Source organism: Camelus bactrianus, chromosome 6 (genome assembly GCF_048773025.1).
Source record: "Camelus bactrianus isolate YW-2024 breed Bactrian camel chromosome 6, ASM4877302v1, whole genome shotgun sequence".
Classification (NCBI taxonomy): Eukaryota; Metazoa; Chordata; class Mammalia; order Artiodactyla; family Camelidae; genus Camelus; species Camelus bactrianus.
This window is the reverse complement of record NC_133544.1, coordinates 24,112,373-24,133,741: the sequence shown is the minus strand read 5'-3', so window position 1 is coordinate 24,133,741 and position 21,369 is coordinate 24,112,373. Positions and strand designations below refer to the sequence as shown.

The window sequence follows — 21,369 nt, the reverse complement described above, 5'->3', positions numbered from 1 at the left end:
AGAATTGGAACCCTTGTGCACAATGGGAGCGTAAAATGGTGCAGTCATATGGAAGGCAGTATGGCAGGTCCTCAAAAAATTGAAAATAGAATTACCAAGTGATTTAGCAATTCTGCTTCTTGGTCTACACCCAGAAGGACTGAAAACGGGAACTAGAACAGATCTTTGTACACCCTTGTTTACGGCGACATTCTTCACAATAGCTATAAGGTGAAAGCAACCCAAGTGTTCGTTTATGGATGAATCGATAAACAAAATGTAATATATACATAGGATGGAATATCATTTATTCTTAAAAAGAAGGGACATTCTGACAAATGATACCCGTGGAGGAACCCTGAAGACATTATTTTGAGTGAAATAAGGGAGTCACAAAAGGACAGATACTGTGATTCCACCTCTGTGGGGTATTGAGGTGTGTCTTTTTTTCAGACAGCCACCAGTTCTCCAATTCTTCAACACTTACACTTCAATTCAATTCAGTTCTGACACCAACTGCTTGGAGCAGTGCTGAGCCCACAAGTTAAGGGCTCAGTCCCACAAGACTCCCTCCACTTAAGATGCCATTTGCAAGTCCTGGGGGGCCACCCGGACTTCTGACTGACCCACTATAATTTGGGGGTTCCCATGAGCCCTATTCAGGCTCTATAATTTGCTAGAATGGTTCACAGAACTCAGGTAAACACTTTACTTACTGCTTTTACTGGTTGATTGTAAAGGATGCAAATCAGGAGCAGCCGAATGGAGGAGATGCAAGGGCCTCTCTGGGTGTGCCCCCCCTCCCAGCACTTTGATGGGAGTTGTTCACCAACTGGAAAGCTCACTGAAATTCCTGGTTGAAGAGTTTTTCTAGAGCTCAATTTCCAGCCCCCTCTTCTTTTCAGGGGTGGAGGAAGGTGGGGCTGAAAGTTTCCAAAGTCTAATCACTTGGTCTTGTGGAGACCAGCTCCATCCTGAGGCTCTGTAGGGTTCCCAGTCTGTCACCTCATAGCGTTAACTCAGGTGTGATGGAAAGTGGTGCCTTATGAATAACAAAGGACATTCCAATCACTCAGGAAATTCCTGGGTTTTTAGAATTTTGTGCCAGGAATCAGGGACAAAGACCACATATATTTTTACTGTACCACAGGTATCTCAAGTAATCAAATTCATAGAGACAGAATGTAGAATGGCGGTTGTCAATGGCTGGGGGAGAGGGGAGGGAATGGGGAGTTAGGGTTTAATGGGCATAGAGTTTCAGTTTGGGAAGCTGAAAAAAGTGCTGGAGATGGATGGAGGAGATGGTTGCACAGTAATATGAATGTATTTAATGCCACTGAACTGTACAGCTAAGAATGATTAAAATGGTAAATGTTATGCTATGTATATTTTACCAGCAAAAAAGAAAAGGGGGGGGAGACACAACTTGTGAGGTGTTCCCTTCTGGCTGGGTGTCTGGGTACCTGCTCCCCTCCTGCCTTCATCTCATCAGTCTCTGTGCTTGAGGGATGCATTCCTTCCCCCACTGTGTGCTTGCTGAGTTTATGTAGATACTGGCCTTTGTTTTCTGGGGGTTTCCCCATCTTCCTTAATTTTTCTCCTGTCCCCTTCCTCTCTTCCTCCACCTCCTCCTCCCACTAAATGGGACACTTGTCAAAGGACTGGAACCTTGATTAATAAATCTCTCCTGTATCTCAGGGCTCTGGGCATAACAGGAGCTTACAAGTGGATGGACAAATTCATAAACAGACATTCCCTTAGTGAAAGGAGTTACGGTGACTGCTCAGTTAGCTGAAAGCTCAAGAGGTTGGAATAAGGGACTGTCATGCCCGGACTGTCTGTCTGATGCGACTTCCTCTTATTACTTCAATGCAAAGAGCTATTAAGTCCTTACTGGGTGCCTTGATCTGTGCCAGGGTGTCTGAGAACACATCTTTAGCTCTGCTGTGTATTCATGGACAAGTCCTTTAACTTTTCTAACTTTTGGCTTCTTCTCTTGTAAGATGGAGACACTATTGGCTACTGCAGAAGGTGGGGGAGAGGAGTGAATGAGACAGTAAGTGGAGGGCACTTAGGGAGCAGAGTTTATCAGCTAGAAAGTGCTACATGAAGACCAGATGCTGACACTACTGTCGACAGTCAAGGTCATTGGCTGCTGGTCTAGAAGGAGGGGCCAGCACTTAAGCAGCACCACGTGGCAGGGTTAAGAGTCCATGTGCGCAGGACGTTAAGGCATCACCGGGTGTGGGAGGACACACTGCAAAGTGAGTGCAGTGAGGAGCAAGAGGGACAGCTTCCCTGAGGAGGGGACGGTTATGAGCCGATTCGTAACGAGTGAAGTGACCGGGAGTTGGGTGAATAGGGGAAGGTAGGCCTTTCTGGAGGTTTCCAGGCAGTATCCTGATGGGGACTTCCCCTCTTGAGAGCTACTCAAGCCAAAAGCTGTGCAGGTCCCGGGAGATGGTGTTATCTTCCCCACGCGTGGTTGACGAGACTGTTGTCTGTGGTGAGGACTCTGGGGTCTCAGGGATGACATAGATACTGGGCCAGCTCCCAGCCCCGCACATCAGACCTGAGTCTTACAAACCTAAGCCCCAACTGAAGGAAGTGGGGAGGGCAGGCTTATCAGGTGACTCAGCTGTTTTCCGTGGCCTGATTCTTGATCTTTATCCAACAGTGCTGTTAACAGGATGTCCTTCCCTTGACTTCACCTCCCCCGACTCCCAACATCAAACAGCCCCGTGTAGATTGCAGGATGAGGGTTGTTGGAGCCCCTTCAGGGATGATAAGGGGTCACAAGTTTAAGGTGAAAGCTGACGTTTCCCCTTCTTTCTTTCTTCTCTGTCTCCTGACTGCTGTCTTGCATCATCCCAAACTTAGCCCAAGGGAGCATCTGCCATCTCTGGTTCTGCAGGACTAAGGGCCTTGGTCTTTGCCGAGTCATTCAGAGCTGGGAGAGCAGCCTGCCGGCTCAGGCAGCCCACCTGGACTCTTCTGCCTCCCCACTTTATGCCAGGCAGCTCTCCTTTTTTCTGCTGTGCAAGAACTTTAGCTCAGCCTCTGAGCCCCACGTGGTTCAAGATGAGGCCTTGCCCCGGCATGAGGGCAGAGAGTGTGTGTTTGCAGGAGGGGGAGGTGGGAGGCAGGGCTGGATTTCCTTTGCTCACCAACTTTATGGATGAGACCGTGTGTCTCAGAACCATGTGTGGAGCGGTGTTTGCTTTGGCTCCCAACTGATTCTTTTTCTAGAGGCGAGGTGAACACGAGTCCCTTTCAGTTCCTTTTTTTTTTTAGTTTTTCTTTTTTTCCAGATTTTTAAAACTTGACATAGAGTCAGTTTACAGTAAGGAAATTTCTGGCGTACAGCATAGGGATTCAATTATACATATATACATTCCTTTTCATATTCTTTTTCATTATGGGCTATTACAAGATATTGAATATAGTTCCCTGTGCTGTACAGTAGGACTTTGTTGTTTATCTATTTTATATATAGTAGTTCATATCTGCAAATCCCGAACTCCCACTTTATCCCTCCATCCCCAATCCTTCTTGCTCCAGAAGGGACTGGCTCAGAACTTGGAGCAAGGTTAGGAGTTATTTCTTCCTTTTTTTTTTTTTCCCTTCTCCCCTCCCTTGGAAATTCCTGATTCCTGCCCCACATTGCTGTGTTGGCAGGGCCGGGTCTCCCCTGGTGACTCTGGAGCCGGCTATCTGTGCACAGGGCTATTTGCTATGTCTGTCTACTCAGAAATGCAGGAAGTGAGTGGCCTTGAGTCATCCTGTGAAAGCAGTGTCCATCGCAATGGGGTGGCGGCTGCCCCTTGAGCAATCCTCGCCTCCTCAGACCTTTGTCCTGGGCTTCCTATTTGGTGCTGGGCATGTATGTGGAGCCACTCGATGAACTAAGTAAGAGGACCGTTTCTTCTCTACCAGGGAGCTAGACAGGAACACGCACCTGTCCCACCATCCGTCCCTCCCTGGGATGCCTAGGGAAGCCAGCAGCCGAGAATTCACTCTTGAGTTCTTTCCTTGGGGCAGTGGTTAAGTGTGGTCCATGAATCTCCAGCACGAGAACCACCCGGGGTGTTTGTTAAAAATGCAGATTCCTGGGCACTGGGGGCAGACCCAAGGAATTAGCCTCTCCAGGGCGAGGCTCAGGAATCTGTGGTTTTGATTCTCTGCCAGTGGTCCTGATATGCCCTGAAGTTTGAGGACTCCTGGTGTGGAAGCCTGACCCAGCTCCGCTGACCCCTGTGTTTGGGGCCTCCAGCAAGACACTTGCTCCCTTTGGGCACCAGCTTCCTTATCTGTAACAAAAAAGCCTGCCTCACTGGGCGGCCACCCAAGTTAGACGAGTTTGAAAGCTCCTCAACCAGAGGAGCCTCCGCAGACACTCACCGAGTGCGATGTCTTCCCCTTCCCCGCCAGACTCAGGTTCTACAGCATTCTTCCCGGTATCTCTGGATTCCAGTCCTTTCTTTCACCTCAGCTGCTGTTTCTGGAATACTTGTTGATACATCCTCTTCCCTTGCATCATAGGTTGGGCACTTAAGCAGACCCACCTATCTGATGAGTTAGGTTGGGACCATGGCCGCCCTTCTGGAACTAGGTCACCCCCCTTGAGACCTTGCTCATAGAACACAGGCCAGAAAAGGCCATGCCTGGCACGTGGTGGGGACTGAGAACAGGGGGATGGAAAGATGGATGCCTGGTGTTCTGGTTTTACACTTTATCTTTGGGTCATTACCTTCTCATTGTGGAAGATTCCAGAGCATATTCAATGACTGGCATTGCATAACATGCAATCATGACCTCAGGAGGAAGGGAAGTGGTGGTTGTGGGAAGAATGCAGCTTGACCCAACCCTCTTAGTAATCTTTTTCACTTTTCTGTGGAAGTGGGTCTGAGAAAATCCCCTCCACCTCCGCCCTCAAGGCTTTAGACCTTGAGGGCCGAAGCCTGCCCTCAGAGCAGCAGATGGTAAAGCTCTCTCCTCTCTGGGGCTGGCGGACTTGGGGGTAAGGCCTGGGGAGACCCGGCTCCCTGGTTCCCTGCAGCCACCTCCTCTCCACTCTCCCCTTACCGGGCTTCTACCTCCAGGGTGTCACTGGCCGGCCCCCAAGATAACATCCTTGGTCTCTGGCCTTGGGACAGGCATCTCGTCAACGCTGGTCTTGTTTATTTGCAGAGTAAGCACAGTTCTCCTTGGGAGCGTCTGGTTCTCCCAAGGCTACTGTGTGGGATGGGAAGTTGTGTTCGCAGGGCCCAGATCGCTGCTCTAAGTTTGTTTAGAGACTCTGAGAGATGTGGACATCCTCTCCCCTCAGCGGACTGCCTCCAACTCACCGTCCAGAAAGAACTTTGATAAGAGCTGCAGAGTAACTGTAATCCATTTTGTGATGACCCAGACACATTCCCTTGGCAAAGGATCCCATTGGACTCTGGTTCATCTTGAGTCACAGTTCACATCTTCCTGGGATTCCTGGCTGCTTGGAGCCACGTCACGGCTTAGCGAGGTTCTCTGGGGAGGGAGCAGGGCTGGGGACGGGACTATCAGAAGCCCTGGTGTTTACCTCACCACTGATTAACTCTGTGACTTCGGCAAGTTGCTTAAACTCAGTTATGATGTGGAGAAAAAGACGTGTCCCTCACAGGGCTCTGTGCCTCACCTGTGCCGTGGGCATCCTGCTCTTCACCTCACTGGATGGTTTTGAGGCTCCAGTTATGTGCTGGATGTGCAGGTACCTTGAAAACTGAAATTTTGTGCAAATGTGAGTTTTTAACTGCCCTTACAAAAAGAACTCTAAACTTCCCTCATGACACTGAGAGTAAAAGGGCTTCCTGTACACAAATCAGGTCCATTCATCTGGTAAAGTGCAAGCTTGGATTAGGGGCCACACTTTGTTTACAGGCTCGCCATTCTTGGCTTTAGAGTCAACTCTACATTTCAGAAAAAAGTCCAGGTCATTCTGGCTGAAGGAGCCTCTCCCAGAGCTCCTAGGTTCCAGAGCATCTCTGCGGATGTGGTCCTTTGGACCAGAGCCATGCTGTAGCTTCAGGACCCCTGTGGACCATTCTATTCCCTTTGATTCCAAGAAGGGCCTTTTGCCAGGGCTTGGCACAGAGCAGCCTTTCAGTCTATATGTGTCTTGGATGGCTCCTCTCTTCGGAGTAGGAACATGGCAGTGGTGACAGAGCAGAGAATCTAATTCGTTCGCACTGTCAGGAGATGGGGCCCAGGAGTAAGAGGTCTTCTCCTAAGGGCCTGGGGGTCCAGGTCTTAAATCACACTTTCTCCCAGGTCCATTACACTTAGCAAGTGGCAGTGACGGGTGCTAACGAGTGGGCACTGGTGGGGCTTGGACGGTCCTTGTGACCATGTTGCCTTCTCTCTCTCCAGAGTCCTTCTATCTCTCCTTAGGGAAGAGGGTACCCCATTATTTGCTCCAGGAATGCTAGCCCTATATTCTCAAGCTACTCCACAGAAATCCATGTCCTTTTCTAGGGCGCTCTCACCCTAGGCCAGATCTCTGTCCCGTGCAAATAACCCACATGGGCCCCTGACCATCCAGTCTTTGTTCCTCCTTGAATTCTACTTGTCCTGGATTGCATCCCCTCTGTCCAGCTTCCCTGTGTCCCCCCAGTTGACAGCAGGTAACGTGACAGATGCGAGTCAGTGAATGAAGGTACTTCTATCTCATGAAGGACAACCTTGGATTAACAGCTGTCCTCTCCATTTTTAAGTCCTGGCGCTGTGACCTTTATAGTCAGTTCTTGGAAACTGTGGTTTTACTGAGGCAATGCACCACAGCCTTCATTGATTGATTGAACAAATATTTACTGAGCATCTCCTCTGTTTCACTCAACATTCTGAGGTTTGAGGATGCAGTAGTGAATGGGACTGAAAAGGTCCTGGGTTCACACTTCAGGAAAGACAGATTAGAGTGACTAGTAGGGGAAAGGTCAGGCCAAGTAGGAGGGGAGATGACATCATGTAAGTAGGTCCAGAGTAATTCCCTGAGTCCCAGGCCAGAGCTAATGGTGCTGCTTTCTCGGGGAGGTGGTAGATGTGGGGTACTTACGGTTTTCCTGTGCAAACTTTAGATTTCTTTTTCTTCCCATGCCTCTCTCTGGAATCATGAGGCAGGGCTATTTAACTCATGAAGCTGGCTTCTTAGGAACAAGCTGCCTGGAGCCCAGCCTGTCTGTGTCTGGAGACACAGTGGGGGGAACTGGGGCTGGCTCGTGCAGCCCTTGAGGGAACCACTCTTTCCGGGGCCTGCCTGCGAGTAAGCCCCGGGTCCGGGCTTCACCTCTGTAAATCGGAACGGGAAAGCTGTCACCGAGAAGCCCAGCCAGACTCAGAAGGAAACTTGGGAGGATGAGAAACGTGTACTGTCACATGAACGACTTTCAGGAATGACAGGATGTGACATATCAGACCAAGCAGACAGTTCTGCTTTTGATCAGTTCACCATCTGTCACGAGGCAGGGAGTGGTAGGGTTGAGCAAGGCAGTGGCACACAGGATGGTAGGTCCCTCTGTTGGCTGCTGTGGGCTGGCATCTGGGTTGGGGTTGGTGGAAGTGCCAACGTATCTGGGGGGAGCTTTGCAGGTTACCTCCTTTAAATGTGAAAAACTTGGAGAAAGTGAGGCCTGCATTCTGCCACTTTGCTGACCTGGTGGTTTGAAACGTGCTCCTCATTTTCCCTCTTCCCCAGCTGAGCCATTGGGAGTCTGTGTTCTAGGAGTCTGTGGTCATTGGTCATCAGCTCTGTCGGCCAGAGGGCCCTGTGAGTGGAGACGCCAGCAGTGAGGCGGGCTCTCGGGAGCCTTTGTGTCCTCTCTCACATAGACCAGGACTGAGCCTTTGCAGATGTCACCACAGGGACAATATCATGAGGAACATCTGCCTTAAAAGGAGGCATGTGTGTTCCAGGAGCCTCTAGAGTTGATGACTGAAAGCAGCACAAATATGAGGCTCAGCTGAAAAAATTAAGCCCTTTGTCAAAATTCCTTTTTTTAATTAAAAAAACATTCCCTGTAAAACTCAGACTCCTCCCCTGAACTTAGCACCTGCTCTGAGAACAGCCTAAGGTACCTCTGCCCTTCAGTACCTTGTCCCCCTCAACGAGGAGGAGGGAAGCCAGCACCAAGGCTGTAGGTCAAGACCAAGGTGTGTTGGCTAGCTTAGGAGCTTGCTCACGTGAGCGCTTTCTCTTGCATCTGTTGTCTCCTCCCTTACCTTTTAGCGTGGTGCTTAGTTTCAGTAGGTGTTCAGTAAATATTAAGCGTAGGTTTGAGGGTGGGGAGTTGATCATCTTACATTCCAGTGGCCCCCAGGTCTGTTCTTGGGGAGCCCCAAACTGGAGGTCTTCCCTGTGTCATTCCACCTTGCTTCTGCTTTGTTTTAGTGGTAAACTCTTACAATACAGAAAATTGCTGCTGTACCTGATTTGTTTGCTCCGGAGGAGACTAGAAATACTTGAGTTAGGTTTCAGCTGCACAAATCTAAAGGTCATCTCTTTATTAGAAGACATTTCCTGAGCACAGTCCCTGTACTTGGCAGGGAGCTGGGTGCCGTGTGGGGAAGGGTCACACAAGACAATGTTAGTCAATGTCCCTGTCCTCACTGTGCTAAAATCTAGCTGGGGAGACAACAAATGCCCTACATGGAAAACGACCAAGAGCCAGCATTGCATAAGAACGAGCAATCCCATAGGGTGTAACTGCGTGGTTACAGCTGGAGACACCTCTCATGACAGCTTCCTCCAATGGCTAGGTATACAGGAGGTGCCTGAATGATAGAGTCATCTAAGACTGGAAAACCGGTCAGGTCCAGGAGGGCGGCTGTTTCTGTGGCATTCACCTTGCTCTTCAAGGGATTTGGAGTCAGATTGCCGTGGCCTTGACTCTCAGTTCTGCCATTAGAAGCTGGATGATCTTGGGCAAATTATAGTCTTCTCATCTCTAAAACCAAACCAGAGATAATCTTGCCCGTTTTAGGGGATTATTGTAAGGAATTAAATGAAATCACGTGTGAAAAATCATTTGGCCCACTCCCTAGAACACAGTAGGTACACACTAAATATTAGTTTCCTTCTAGCTTGAGTAATAAAATAGCCACGACCTGAGCATTAGCCAAATGGCTAAGGGTGCAGACTCTAGGACTGATGGACTGAGCTTGAAGTCCAGCCTAGGACACGTGCTGTTCTGTGACCCTGGGCAAGCTACTTACATTGTAGGTTTCTCAATTTTAAAATAGGGACTGAAAGAGCGTATCTATCTGTATAGGGCTTCATAGTGCTTAGGACAGCAGCTGTGGCCCGGGGAGCACCGTGGATCAGCTATGATTCCTCTCCTTACCTTCCCTGGGAATCAGTGATTTCAGGCTGTCCTGATTCCACTAGCCACTGCCTCCTGCTTTTCCCTAACCTCTTTTCCCCCAAAGGACTGAGGAAATCCAAGGGTGTTGCGGTTATGTAAGCCACCAGCATAAACACAGATTTGAGGACGAGCTCTCTGATCGGGGAGGGACTCTAAGGAAGTCGAGAGGCGACCAGCTGTGACCTTGCTTCCCAAGTTCTTAGGGACCTAAGCTTAGCCTTTTAAATCCATAAACCCCTTTCATGAGTGATTTTCCCCCAAATCAGTGGGATTGTTTTGATCTGAAGGTCTGCTACCTCCTTAATCCTGAGTTGGCCCTTTCAAAAGAAGCCAAATGCTTGGATTTGGGAATTTAAAAAAGACAGTCATATGAGCTGGCTTTACACGCACATTAATGTAGACCAGGAGCAGGTAGGCATGTTGCTGTAGGGGGTAGAAAGTAATATACTGCATGTGTAGCACATTTTAGTGCCCATAAATGCTGTGTGGACTTACATGGCCCTTTGTATAGTAACATTTTCATACATTTGTCTTTGTCGCTTAAGTTTTCCTCAGTTGTTATACTCTGTGACCCTTAACTGCCAATTAATCTGTACCTCATTAAGGCCATTGCTAGTGTACATGGATATGTGTAGATACACACATGTGCTTGGTCACTCATCACGTAAAAATACCTTGTGGGGGCTGGCATCGTGCTGTGTGCTTAAAGGTTGCTCCTAGGAGTTGAGCAGCTTTAAGCAAACCTGGTATATGGAAATCTAGATGGAACCCAGATTTATCCATCAAACAGTGCTGATTTAAGAACAACCCCCTACCATGCTTTTTTAAATAGCACACTTTCTCTGAGAACCTTGTCTAGATTTAAATTTCTAACCACATCTTTCCCCAGGTCTCGGCTCACAGCTAATCTGGGACCTGACATTCCAGTAAACTGCAGCCCATTCATTCAACACCCATTTTTAGGGTAAACCCCTGTTCTGCTTACCAGGCACCAGGCTAAGGTCACAAAAAAGGCTGCAAACCAAAGGCTTAGAGGAGTTAGGGCAAGGAGGTTCCACCTCTGTAGGATAATCAAGACAAATTCAGTGAAGGAAGTGAGGTTGAGTTGGGCTGTAAAAGAGTCAAGGTGGGAGACCTTTCCATGTAATGAATCAGCTGGGATAAAGGAAGACACCAGAGGATGAAAGGTTGAGATTGTGAGTCATCCAGTCTGGCTGGTGTACAGGGAACATACAGGGAAGTAGGTAGAGATGGAACTGGAAAGACAGTTTGAAACTAGGCGAGGAAAGCCAAGAACAGCAGGCAGAGGGGTTTGGACTTGGTCCTTCCTCAGAGAGGGCTGGCTCCCTGAAGGTCCTTGGGCAGGGACTGCGTGGTCAGTGCAGCGCTGAGGAATGTGCACCTGGATACACCGTGCAGACTGGTGGAGGAGAGGTCACAGCCGCCTGAAAGGGGGTGGGGGCACAGAGGCAAAGTGGGCTTCCAAGGAAGGCTTGGGAGGGTCTGGGACAGTGTGGATGTGAGAGGGCAGAGGCATGGGTGACTGCGAACTGAGAAAGGGCAGAGAGAGGAGCTGGAGAAGGATGAGGAGGAGAACCAGGGAAAGTGCCCTGTGGGGCTGCATTAAGTAAACCAAGCACGTCTTGTTGAGTCCCAGTGGCCTCTCCTTTCCTTCCTGTCACCGTTGCTGTGAGAGCGTGCAGCGAGGGGAGGGCCAGGCTTGCAGGAGGGGAGCGAGCCCCCCAGTGCAAAGCATTCTGCTGAATAGGCCATTCATGTGAGCCCATTTAGTCCTCAGAGCAGCCCTGTGACTAGAGAGTAGGAGCTGGGTAGTATCTTGCTTTTGTGGGTTAGGAAACAGGCATAAAGCAGTGAATTAACTTGCCAAGGTCAGACATCTAGTAACTGATAGAGCTGGGGTGTGAACTCAGATTTTTCTGACCCCAAAGCCTGAACCCTTAACCGCTGTGTAGAGTGATGACTTCTCCAAGGGATGTTGGAGTAGAAAGAAGGAAAGATGACGGGTTCTTTTCCAATGAACAATGTTCACTGTTTAAATGAACCACGTGGGTGTGAGCTCCTTGAGGAGCAGGGCAAGCCCCCATTAGGTCATAAGTGACCAAGTTTGGAGCAAGCCTTCAAGCCCAGGGCTCTGCTGCAGGGAAAGCTGCTGACCAGTAAAGAGGGAGATTTTTGACTCTTGGCACCAGAGAGCAGAGAAATCTTCCCTGAGGAGTGAGACTTAAGCTCAAGGCCGAAGGATATATGCATTTCTTGGTGAAACAGAGCAGGGAGGGCATTCCAGTCTGGGCAGAGGACCTGGTGCAAAATCCGTGGGGTCCTCAGGCTCTGGGGGCGCTTTGGATATTTGAAAGACAGAAAGGAGGCCAGAGTGGCAGGGTCCCAGGGAGCAAGTAGTTGACCAAGAGCAGATGACCCTATGTACAGATCTTTGTGGGCTGAGGATTTTTAGCCCTAATTTAAAAGCCCGGGGAAGTCACTGGAGGGTTTTAAGCAGGGGAAGAACATTATCTGATCACATTTTCGAAAGCTCACTGGCTGCCAAGTGGAGAGTGACTCAGAGCAGAGCCACGTGGAAGCTGTGTGAAGGCCACGCTAGTTTTGAGGCAGTGTCTCCCAGACGCCCTTGAGGGGTAAAAGGATTTCCTGCAGAGGGAAACACCAGTACTCAGGGCCCACCCCAGGCCTGGGGGTTGCAGTGGGGTTGCGGCTGGCGGCCTTTGTCATCAAGCCGGGTTGGGAAACACTGCTGTGGGTGGGGTAAAAATGAACAGAAACGAACTCCACTTTAAAAGTAATTTTTACAAAGTAAGTTCCTGAAGAGCCAAGGTGGTGACTTGGTTTGACTGGATTGTGTCTTTTTGCCCACGGCTGTCATTTGTTGAGGAAGATAAAACTGAGAAGAACAATTGCTGGCACATAAGCCCAGTCGGAAGCAGCTGGCAGTGAGTTTTAGTCATTACAGTGGGTCTCTGGTCTTGTGACTGCGGGAAGGTGTGGGTCCCAGCCTCCGAGTGCTGCATCCCCCCAGCTCTTCACATTATTCTAGCACTGACTTGGGCTGCAGGTCTCTTGGACCTTGTCTGCCTTGGTGGTGTCCTGTCGAATGAGTGACAGAACTCAAACAAGTGAAACTATAGGCTTGTGTGTTGTACTGGTATCACACCGACAACTTTTCCTGGGAGGCAGGAGGTGAGCTGGGGCCTGGAGTCAGACAGAACTGGGTTAGAAACCCTGCTCTTCTGCCTGTGTGACCTGGGGCTGGGTGCCAACCCCTAGTTTTTCTCATTTTTGTCTTTGTTGTAAGGTTTCTTGGGTTAAATGATAAAGATAAACTGTATTATGTACCCAGCGCGTAGTAGATGCTCAAAAGCTAGTCCACCATCCTACCCTCTTCCCACTCCCCCTCACCCATTTCCCCCCATTAACACTGTGGTACAGCGTGGTTTGTAGAAAGAACGTGGACTCTAATGGGTAGATTCTACCAGCTTTTGTGTAGACAAGATCTTCTACCAACATCCATCTGTCCATCTCTCCAGCCAGTCACCGTGAATGAGCACCTACTAAGGGACAGACTTAGGAACCAGGAGCCGGGTGTAGAGCTGTGCACTCTCACTGTCTCAAGAAGCAGGAAAAAAAATGTCTTGAAAACACTAAAGAGGTAGCATCTTACAGTCTGGTGCTGTATTTTGGTTTCCACACTGGGCATGAAAGTACCACCAGAGTCAGTTTCCTCCCGGAGAAAGGTTACTGTGAGATAGCGTTCCTGTCTGGCCAGGGTTACCTCACGCCCCTTTGCTGGCTGCTTCATCCTGAGGCTGGAAGAGGCTTCGATGCTGGCAAGGCACTCAGGCAGGCTTAGTGTGTGGACGGAGAATGGAGCCGGGCCTCTGAGCAGTAGGTGTGCGGTGTGGAGTCAGCTGGGAGGACTTACCTCTCCAGGCAGAAGATCACCTGGGATTAGGTTACCCTACATTAGGGTCCTTGTGAGAATGGAAAAATCTCGGAACCTCGGGTGATTCCTGTATCTTCCCTCGTTCTTGCAAAAGGGACCCTCTGGGATCCTATTTAAGATCTAGATCTCCAACTCCAAAGTCCTCAGTTTTCCAGGTAGGACATGCAGTGGCCCCGCTTCCTAGCTACGAAGGTTGCATTTGCCCTTCTAAGGCTGGTTTTTACCCCCAGGGTCTTGGAGATCAGCAGTTAAGGAGCAGGACTCAACTCACAAATGAGTGTCACCAAGGACCAGTTAAGCTCCCAGGACATGGAATGTCTTCCCTTGGAGAGAAGCCTGCTCACTGGGCCTTCCTTAAGTCTCTCAGCCCCAAAGGGCACTGCCAGGCCCCATGGAGAGGCTCTAGCTTGAGATGCCAAGAGATTTCTTTTCTCACCTCAGCTGTCCCAGAACTCTGTGTGACCCTGAACAAGTCACTTAACCTCTAGATATTAATCTCACTTAGTCTCCATTTGGCCCTCTAATAACCAGATTGTAATAGTGGATGACGGAACTCTCACACTATTAACATTCTATAATTTCAACCCACAAATATCGCCATTTGCGTTATCCTTTGTATTTTTGTTTCAGATCCCTTCTGCCCCCACTAGATTATAAAGCTCCATGAAGGCAGGATCTCTGCCGTATACATCTCCACCACTCACCTCCCCCCCCCCCAAATATCTAGCAGAATACATTTCACATGGTAGATGCTGTAAAGATCTGTTTGATGTGCTGATTGTACACTGGCGTCCTGTGCAAGACCCCTACACTGAGCCTACTGATGCTGGTTTTTGTGACTATCCCAGCACTGAGAACCACTACTGACCACCCTGAGTTGCTATAATTCACAGGCTGGAAAGCCAATCAGGATGAATCAGCCCTTTGGCAGGTGATGAATGGTGTTGTAATATGACGTGCAGACAAATCACTTCTCTCCCTGTAATTGTTTTCAAGTTCGATAAAGGAAAAGCGGAAAGAAATGAGCTGATAGAAAAGGTTTTATGACTAAAATTAAAATTTCATAAAATGATGCCTTTACGTTGTAGGGAGAAAAAGTTATGATTACATACAATCTCATTAATGTTTAAATGCAGCATAGAGAAATAATCCCAAATAAATACAAAACAAATAAAAAAATTGTGAACATTTTAAATATATATATATAAATAAAGGAAAAACAGGACCTTGAGACAAAAGACTTACCTTTTTTCACCCTTAGAATTTGAGGCTTGCCTGAGTTCTCAGGCTATTTTTCAATTTCTGCCTTGGGATTATGTGTGGCAGAAGGGTTTGGGGAGATGTATCGCAGTTAGTCACTCCTGAATCAAGGCATTTCTGACCTTGGAAATACCCAAGGCATGTTATCTGTCAGGTCACTGGAGTTTGAACTCCAACGCAGATATGAGATGTTTCAGTTTGTCAGTGTGCATGTTTGAGTGTGTCTCTGTGTGTGTATTTATAGCCACAGTTTGTGAATACCCATGTCCTGTCTGTATAAATTTATGCCGTGATGTGTGACTTTACACCACAGATGCTTTGTAAATTACTAAGCTACTCACACAATGAACTTCAGCTTTCACGTTTGTAAATGTGGAAACAGCTTTAGGATTCTGTCTCACTGAATGCAAATTCTTAGGGTTGTAGGGTTTAAAACTTTTCCTTCAGCTGGTCTCTCAGCTCCATGTTAACAGATTCTGTGAAATCAAGAACTTAAGTGGCAGGAAAAGAAAAATCAAGATTGGTTTACTTTATCATAGACAAGAGAGGGTAGGAACCTTCATTCATTAGTTTGCACCTGGAGAAGAGCCAGCCTGCATTGAGAATCCCAACTGTAATCTTTTTCAATAGGTGTTGATAGTGAGAGTGGTCAGCAGTGTGTGAGCTGAGTTGTCAATCTAAAGAAAGATCTTTCTGGTATCTTGAGGGGGAAAAGTCCCTTTTTGAATTTTTAAACGGACTAGACATTAGGGGTTATGTTTCTTATGAAGAGCCTCTTAAATGTGTGCTGTCACCTCTTGGCCATTGGTGCTATGATTGATGTCTCTGTCTTCTATAGCTTGGAATTGCGATTGGGTTCTTGGTCCCTCCTGTCTTGGTACCCAACATCAAAGACCAGGACAAGCTTGCCTACCACATCAGCATCATGTTCTACATAATAGGAGGTGTGGCCACTCTGCTTTTCATCCTTGTCATCATCGGTAAGGTCATTAGCAGACTGATGGGGGAAGGGGAGGCAGGGAGGTTCTGCTGACTTGGGTGAGGACCTTGTGAACATGGCCCTAGAACACCATTCTAGGTACCACGTATTCTATAAAATATGTCTATAGAAACTGGAGGCCAGGCTTCCAATGGTCAAGTGTTTTAGCCTGAGTAACTGCTGCCGATACAGTGCTAGCTGGTCCTGTGGGCTTTGTTAGAGGCTCAATAAAGGTTAGCGGTAATTAACCAGTTTCCTAGCACAGCCTCATTAGAATTAATGGGCAGCTTGCTGACCCCCTTTATGAGCCAGTGCTGAGTATACTTGATCTCATTGACTCCTCAACAGCCCTATGTGGGAAGGTACCATTATCATCTCACTTAACAAAGAGGAAACCAAGACTTGAGGGGAGTTAAAGAAATTATTCAGGATTAGATAGTAAGTGACAGAGATGGGATTCAAACCTATGTTTATCTAACTCCATACTGTAAATTTCTGGAACAACAAGAAACAAAACAGGGTTGATGCATATTGATCCACAAACACTAATACTCTCATAGATTCACCTGAGAATGCCTGGGGACTACATTTTTAAAAATGCTTTTAAAAAAATATATGTATGAGTAATATATGCTCATTATGGAAAAATCAAAAATACAAAATAGCGTAAAGGGAAGAATGATAATTAATTTAGCCTTATACCAGTTAATCCCAACCACCAACATCAGAAAACTGCTATTATTTGTATGTATATATAATCATTGAGATATTTAGTTAATATAATTTATGTCCTCTTTTGTCATCTGACTGTATAACATGTGCTGTGATAAATGCAGAAACAGCGTAGTAGAGTTTTTCATCTTCAGTGATTTATCCATCTTTAAAGGTTAACCAGCTTTCTTCCTAATATCTGAAAGGTTTCATTCCTTCCTGCTGGCCTCACCTCCAGAGTCAAACAGTTTTATAATCATGTGCCTCATTCAGCTGTTCTCACTGTGTCTTTTCCTCCTTGGGGTCCGCACTGTGTCTCTCTCTCCTCTGGGTGGAAGCTGAAGAAGGGCTACCCAATGGTTTTCCAAAGCTCACGGGATCACAGATCTCTTGGATGGAGGGCTTGGTGTCCCTGGAAAGGTAGAGATGCTGTGGAGCTGTGGCTGAGAACAGGATAGAACAATCTTGGCCAGACTTGAAGTTTCAAGTTGTACTGGGCCCCATTCCAAATTCTTGTGTTTGTAGCAGATGAGGGCCTGGGTTTTTGCAGTTGAGATCCTGGAGGTAGGACAGTTCTACACTTTGGCATTTTACTGTTAAACATAGATGATAGCTCACTGAGTAAAGAACTGAAAAGTCTTATCTGAATTGTGGTTGGTTGCCAAATCCTTGCACAAACAGCTGCTGTTGCAGAGATAAAAAAAGTAAAACCTCTTGCCTTGATTTCTTTCCCCTGATAGAAGGGGGGTGAACAGGCAAGACAATGGGTGAGAAGTTCCCAATGGTGGGAAGTTATCCAGGACTATTTCCGGAGAAGGAAGAAGCAGGGCTCTGAAGTCTGAGCTGGAGGGTTATCTGGGTGGGGGGCCCTTTGATCTTCAAGGGAGTAAACCTCATTTCCAGAGCTTCCTCTAACGGGAGACAATCTACTGACCTTTCTGGAGCATTCTCATGGGGACTGGGGGAGGCAGCATGGTGCTTACTTGGACCCTATTTGGGGGCCAGTTTAGCCAAACAATTGGTTCTACTGATCTGGCCCCCAGAGTACTGAACAGCCATCAGTGCAGTCAGATGGATTGTACCAGTTGTACTGAAAATAGAACACAAAGCAAATGGTTTTCTAAGTGCCCCTCCCCAGTCCTTCCTATGAGAGTGACCACTCCTGCAGGGGCCTGTGTTAATCCTCTGGTTTCTTTGTGAGGCAGATATCTGATTCAGACTTTGAAACTAGGAAGGGACTCGAGATCTTTCCAATAGAAGAAGACCCTTTCACTTATGCAGGGAGTGTTTATTGGCAGCCACGTTCCTGGCTCTGTGCTAAGCATGGGCAACACCGACCCTTCCCCCTCGGGAGGAGCTCTGGTGCTGAGTTTGTAACTGGGCTCACTAATCCCAGAGCCTCAGCTCTCACTTCCCTCTATGCCCCAGCTACTATGGAATTTGTCAGTGCTCTGCCGTATGTTATTCGCCAGTTTTTATACGACTCCTTGATCCTTGAACGCTGCCTGGGAGGCCCAATGATTGCAGCTGTCCAGAGGCCATTAAGAAAAATAATCAAAGTCCACAGAAAGTGAGATGCAGCTTCAAGAGAATGAATTGAAGAATTAATATTTCCTTTTGGAGTCTTAGTTCCTTCTCATTTGAGGGAGTCGGGTCTTACCCAAGTGTCAGCTCTGCAAGGGTGGGACCACAGGGATTTACAGTGATCTCTCTGTTCCTTTGCTTTCAGTATTCAAGGAGAAGCCGAAACATCCCCCCAGCAGGGCCCAGTCCCTGAGCTATGCCTTGGCGTCTCCTGATGTTTCGTACTTAAGTTCCATAGTCCGACTCTTCAAAAACCTCAACTTTGTGCTGCTGGTCATCACTTACGGTAAGAAGCAGATGTGTCCAGGAGTGTACTGGAACTGGGAATGTGGGACAGAGACCTGCTGTGTCTGTTTGTCTTATTGCGTCCAAATCCCACATGCATATGTGTTTGTGTAGGGTCTACCAGTAAAGCCAGCTGTGACTCATGGCCTTTGCCTGGTCTGTAAAGTTTACCTAGAAAACCGTTCCTTCCCATGTCAGGTTGTCTGACAAAACGCCCACTAATCCTCTGAGTCTCATGCCAGTGTGACTGCCGTGAAGCAGTATTTGGTGACCTTTCCTGTTTTATTGTGTGTTCCTCATACATGTTCACACTTACCATTAAAAAAAAAAAATCACTTCCAGGTCTGTCTTCCCGTGAGACTGTGAGCTCCCAGAGAGTGGGGACTTATGTCCTTTATAGGTCCTCAGCAGTGGTCAGGCTGGAGTGGATACTCCCGCAGTTACTGAATGAGTGATTGAATGAATGAATGAATGAATGGTTGGATGTTTACGTGAGTCTTGCCACCTGAACCACTCCTCAACCAATCCTCCTTCATCTTATAACATTGCCCCTTTTTCACCTGAATGCAAGACAACTTCCCTCTTTCATTTCATTTTCTTGGCTTTCGGTAAGATAAATTTCGATATTTATGGGGGTGTATTGGGTTGCCTTTCCAGCGTGGTACTGCTACATCTTCCTTCTAAGCTTTAATGAGAATGTTGGACCAGACAGAGGTGAGGACAGATCCTCAGGCTCTGCATTAAAGAAGGTCTTTTCAGTTCCACCCAACTCTACTGCTGTCCAGCCTACACTGGACCACTTAACCCACAAGTTCACTTGATGAAGATCAGGAGTGTGTATCATGCTCAGTAACCATAAGAAAAAAATAAATAAGATTGGCTTAACATGATTTATTCTTAGTGAAACCCCAGCTGGCTATAACCTCAGGTTTTCCCCTAGGCTCCCAAACTGTGTGTTTTATTACAACAATAGCATTTACTATGTGCCACGACTTTTCATACATGATTTTATTTAACTCCTACCACACCTGTGTGAGGTAAGTACCATAATTTTCCCCAATTAACAGATGAGGAAAGAGAAACTCAGAGAGATTAGATAAGTAGTTCAAGAACACACAGCTTTTAAGAGGCAGAGCCAGGGTTCAAAACAGGTTTGTCTAACTCCAAAGCCTCCACTCTTAATACCTGACTCATGATTGCTTACACTGCTTCCTTGAATTGTGCCAACATTTCATTTTAGGCTTACCAATGCCCTTACGTGAATAAAAGTGGTTATCTGTTAAGACTTTAGATAAGAGGTGATATCCTCCACAGAGAGGCACGCCTGTTTCTCAGGCATGCGCACAAGTTAGGTGACCTCTCACCTGGAATAACCCCAGCTAACCACATTAGGCTTTAAGGTCTCTGGTCTGCATTCCTCCCTCTCTCCAGCTTCTTAGTTCTGAGTATGTCTCTGTATTCATCCACAAAACAAAGTTTCTAATACTTAGGATGTCCAGCTAAAGATGTCAGGAGTTGCTCTCTGTGGGAGGTATTCAAGTATAGATGGAACCAACCACTTCGTGGGGATAGTGTGGCAAATATCAGGCAATAGATGGATAGTGAAACCTGCTGCCTTTTGGGTTCCCTTCCAGACTCAGGATTCCATGCCTCTAAGAACTTTCACTTTTCCCTAGACTGAAACATCTTAAGTGCATTGATCTTTGAACACTTTAAACCTTATTGCAATGACAACAGGGTATTTGAAGCCTAACTTGGAATTCTAGGGCGGATGAGTGCTTAATAAATATTTTCTGTGAATGAGAATGGTGATGGTGGTGACAACAGGGCAAGAGTCTCATTCCAGAGGCTGTGGTCTCATTCAGTGCTGGAAGCTGTTGATGGCAAGGTCAGGTCACTGACCCATGAAAATGGAAAAAGAACAAAATGTACCAGGGACAGTGCTGGTCCTAGTCTCTGAGAGCTCAGCCCTGGGTCATGCTGTGGACGTAAAGCAACTCCTTCTCTTTTGTATGGCTAGTTGCTTTTATGGTCTTCAGTCTGGCAGAGTGGTGCTAATCTTACTGTGCATCTGGATAGCCCTCCTTAACTATTTGGTTAAGTGATAACACAGGAAGTGAATAAGGTAGTGCTGGAATGGTGGAGTTAGAACCTTAGATAATCTGTTCGTCCATGAAAACAAAAAGAACACTGGCCAACATTGTCAAAATGAATTATATCAGAATTCTTAACCAAAGGCTTGTAACAATCTAAGGGACATCTATTCAAGACAAATGGCTAAATCATGCTAAAACAGTGAGCTTTGTGTTTTAACTTGCCCTGTTCTGATCCCCTTCTTCCAGACTCTATGGTAGCCTTGAAAACTAGCAGCCTCATAGCCACAGGACGGGGCCAAACAATTTTGGAGCTCTCGCAGAAGTTCCACTTAAGCCATGTGGCAGGGCCCTAGAAAGGCCCCATTCAGAGGACTTCCCTATATTTGACCTGACTCAACTTTTTCAGTGGGAAAACCATATCCCCAGGGCATTTGATGAAAACAATCACTGTTTAACATCACAGCTGCCTGAGGTAGGAATACCTCAGTTGGGGTAAACGAGAGTCAGGCCAAAGATCTTGAAAGGAAAATCTAGAGAATGAGATGTCCTTGGGGCTTTGAAAAACTCTGACATATTTTTCTAGGCATTCACATACACATACAGAGTTGAACTCATGCCCAGAAAAGACCTGAAAAAGCCATGAAGTGTCACCTCTGGCTGAACTTGAGGCTTTATGCAAGCAGGAATTGAAGGCTAAGGCAGAGTTGTCACCTGCCTGCTGGAACATTGCAGACAAGTCCCAACACACACATCGAGGTCTTCGGCAAAGGTGGGAGACTTACTGCCTTAAGGTATTCAAGGAAATCTCTGTCTAATCATTAGCTCACCACTAAGCTAACAGAGCAGAAACTTAAGTGGCTACACATGACAAAAAATACAAACTTTACAAAATGAGTCTAGGAAAGTCATTAAACAAACAGCAGCTATAGCAACAAATCCTGGGGAGAGAGGAGAATCTCGTTTCCAGAGCTGACATGGTATTTATAATGTCCAGTTTCAACAAAGAAAATGTGAGACATGCAAAGAAACAGGACAGCAGGTCTCATATACAGAAACTAGTCCTGAGGAAGCCCAGATGTTGGACATAATAGACAAAGATTGTAACTCACC

General features: G+C 47.1%; 1 protein-coding gene across 3 annotated transcripts in view; it reads left to right on the top strand.

Annotated features, from left to right (window-relative positions):
* FLVCR2 (FLVCR choline and putative heme transporter 2) overlaps nt 1-21,369 on the top strand; it is a 58,318-nt gene that overhangs the window by 15,015 nt on the left and 21,934 nt on the right. For all 3 annotated transcript variants that reach the window (XM_045523254.2, XM_074365215.1, XM_074365214.1), the window contains 2 exons: nt 15,443-15,584; nt 18,024-18,164. In XM_045523254.2, coding sequence (XP_045379210.2) covers nt 15,443-15,584; nt 18,024-18,164 — 283 coding nt within the window. The remainder of the gene's footprint in view (nt 1-15,442; nt 15,585-18,023; nt 18,165-21,369) is intronic.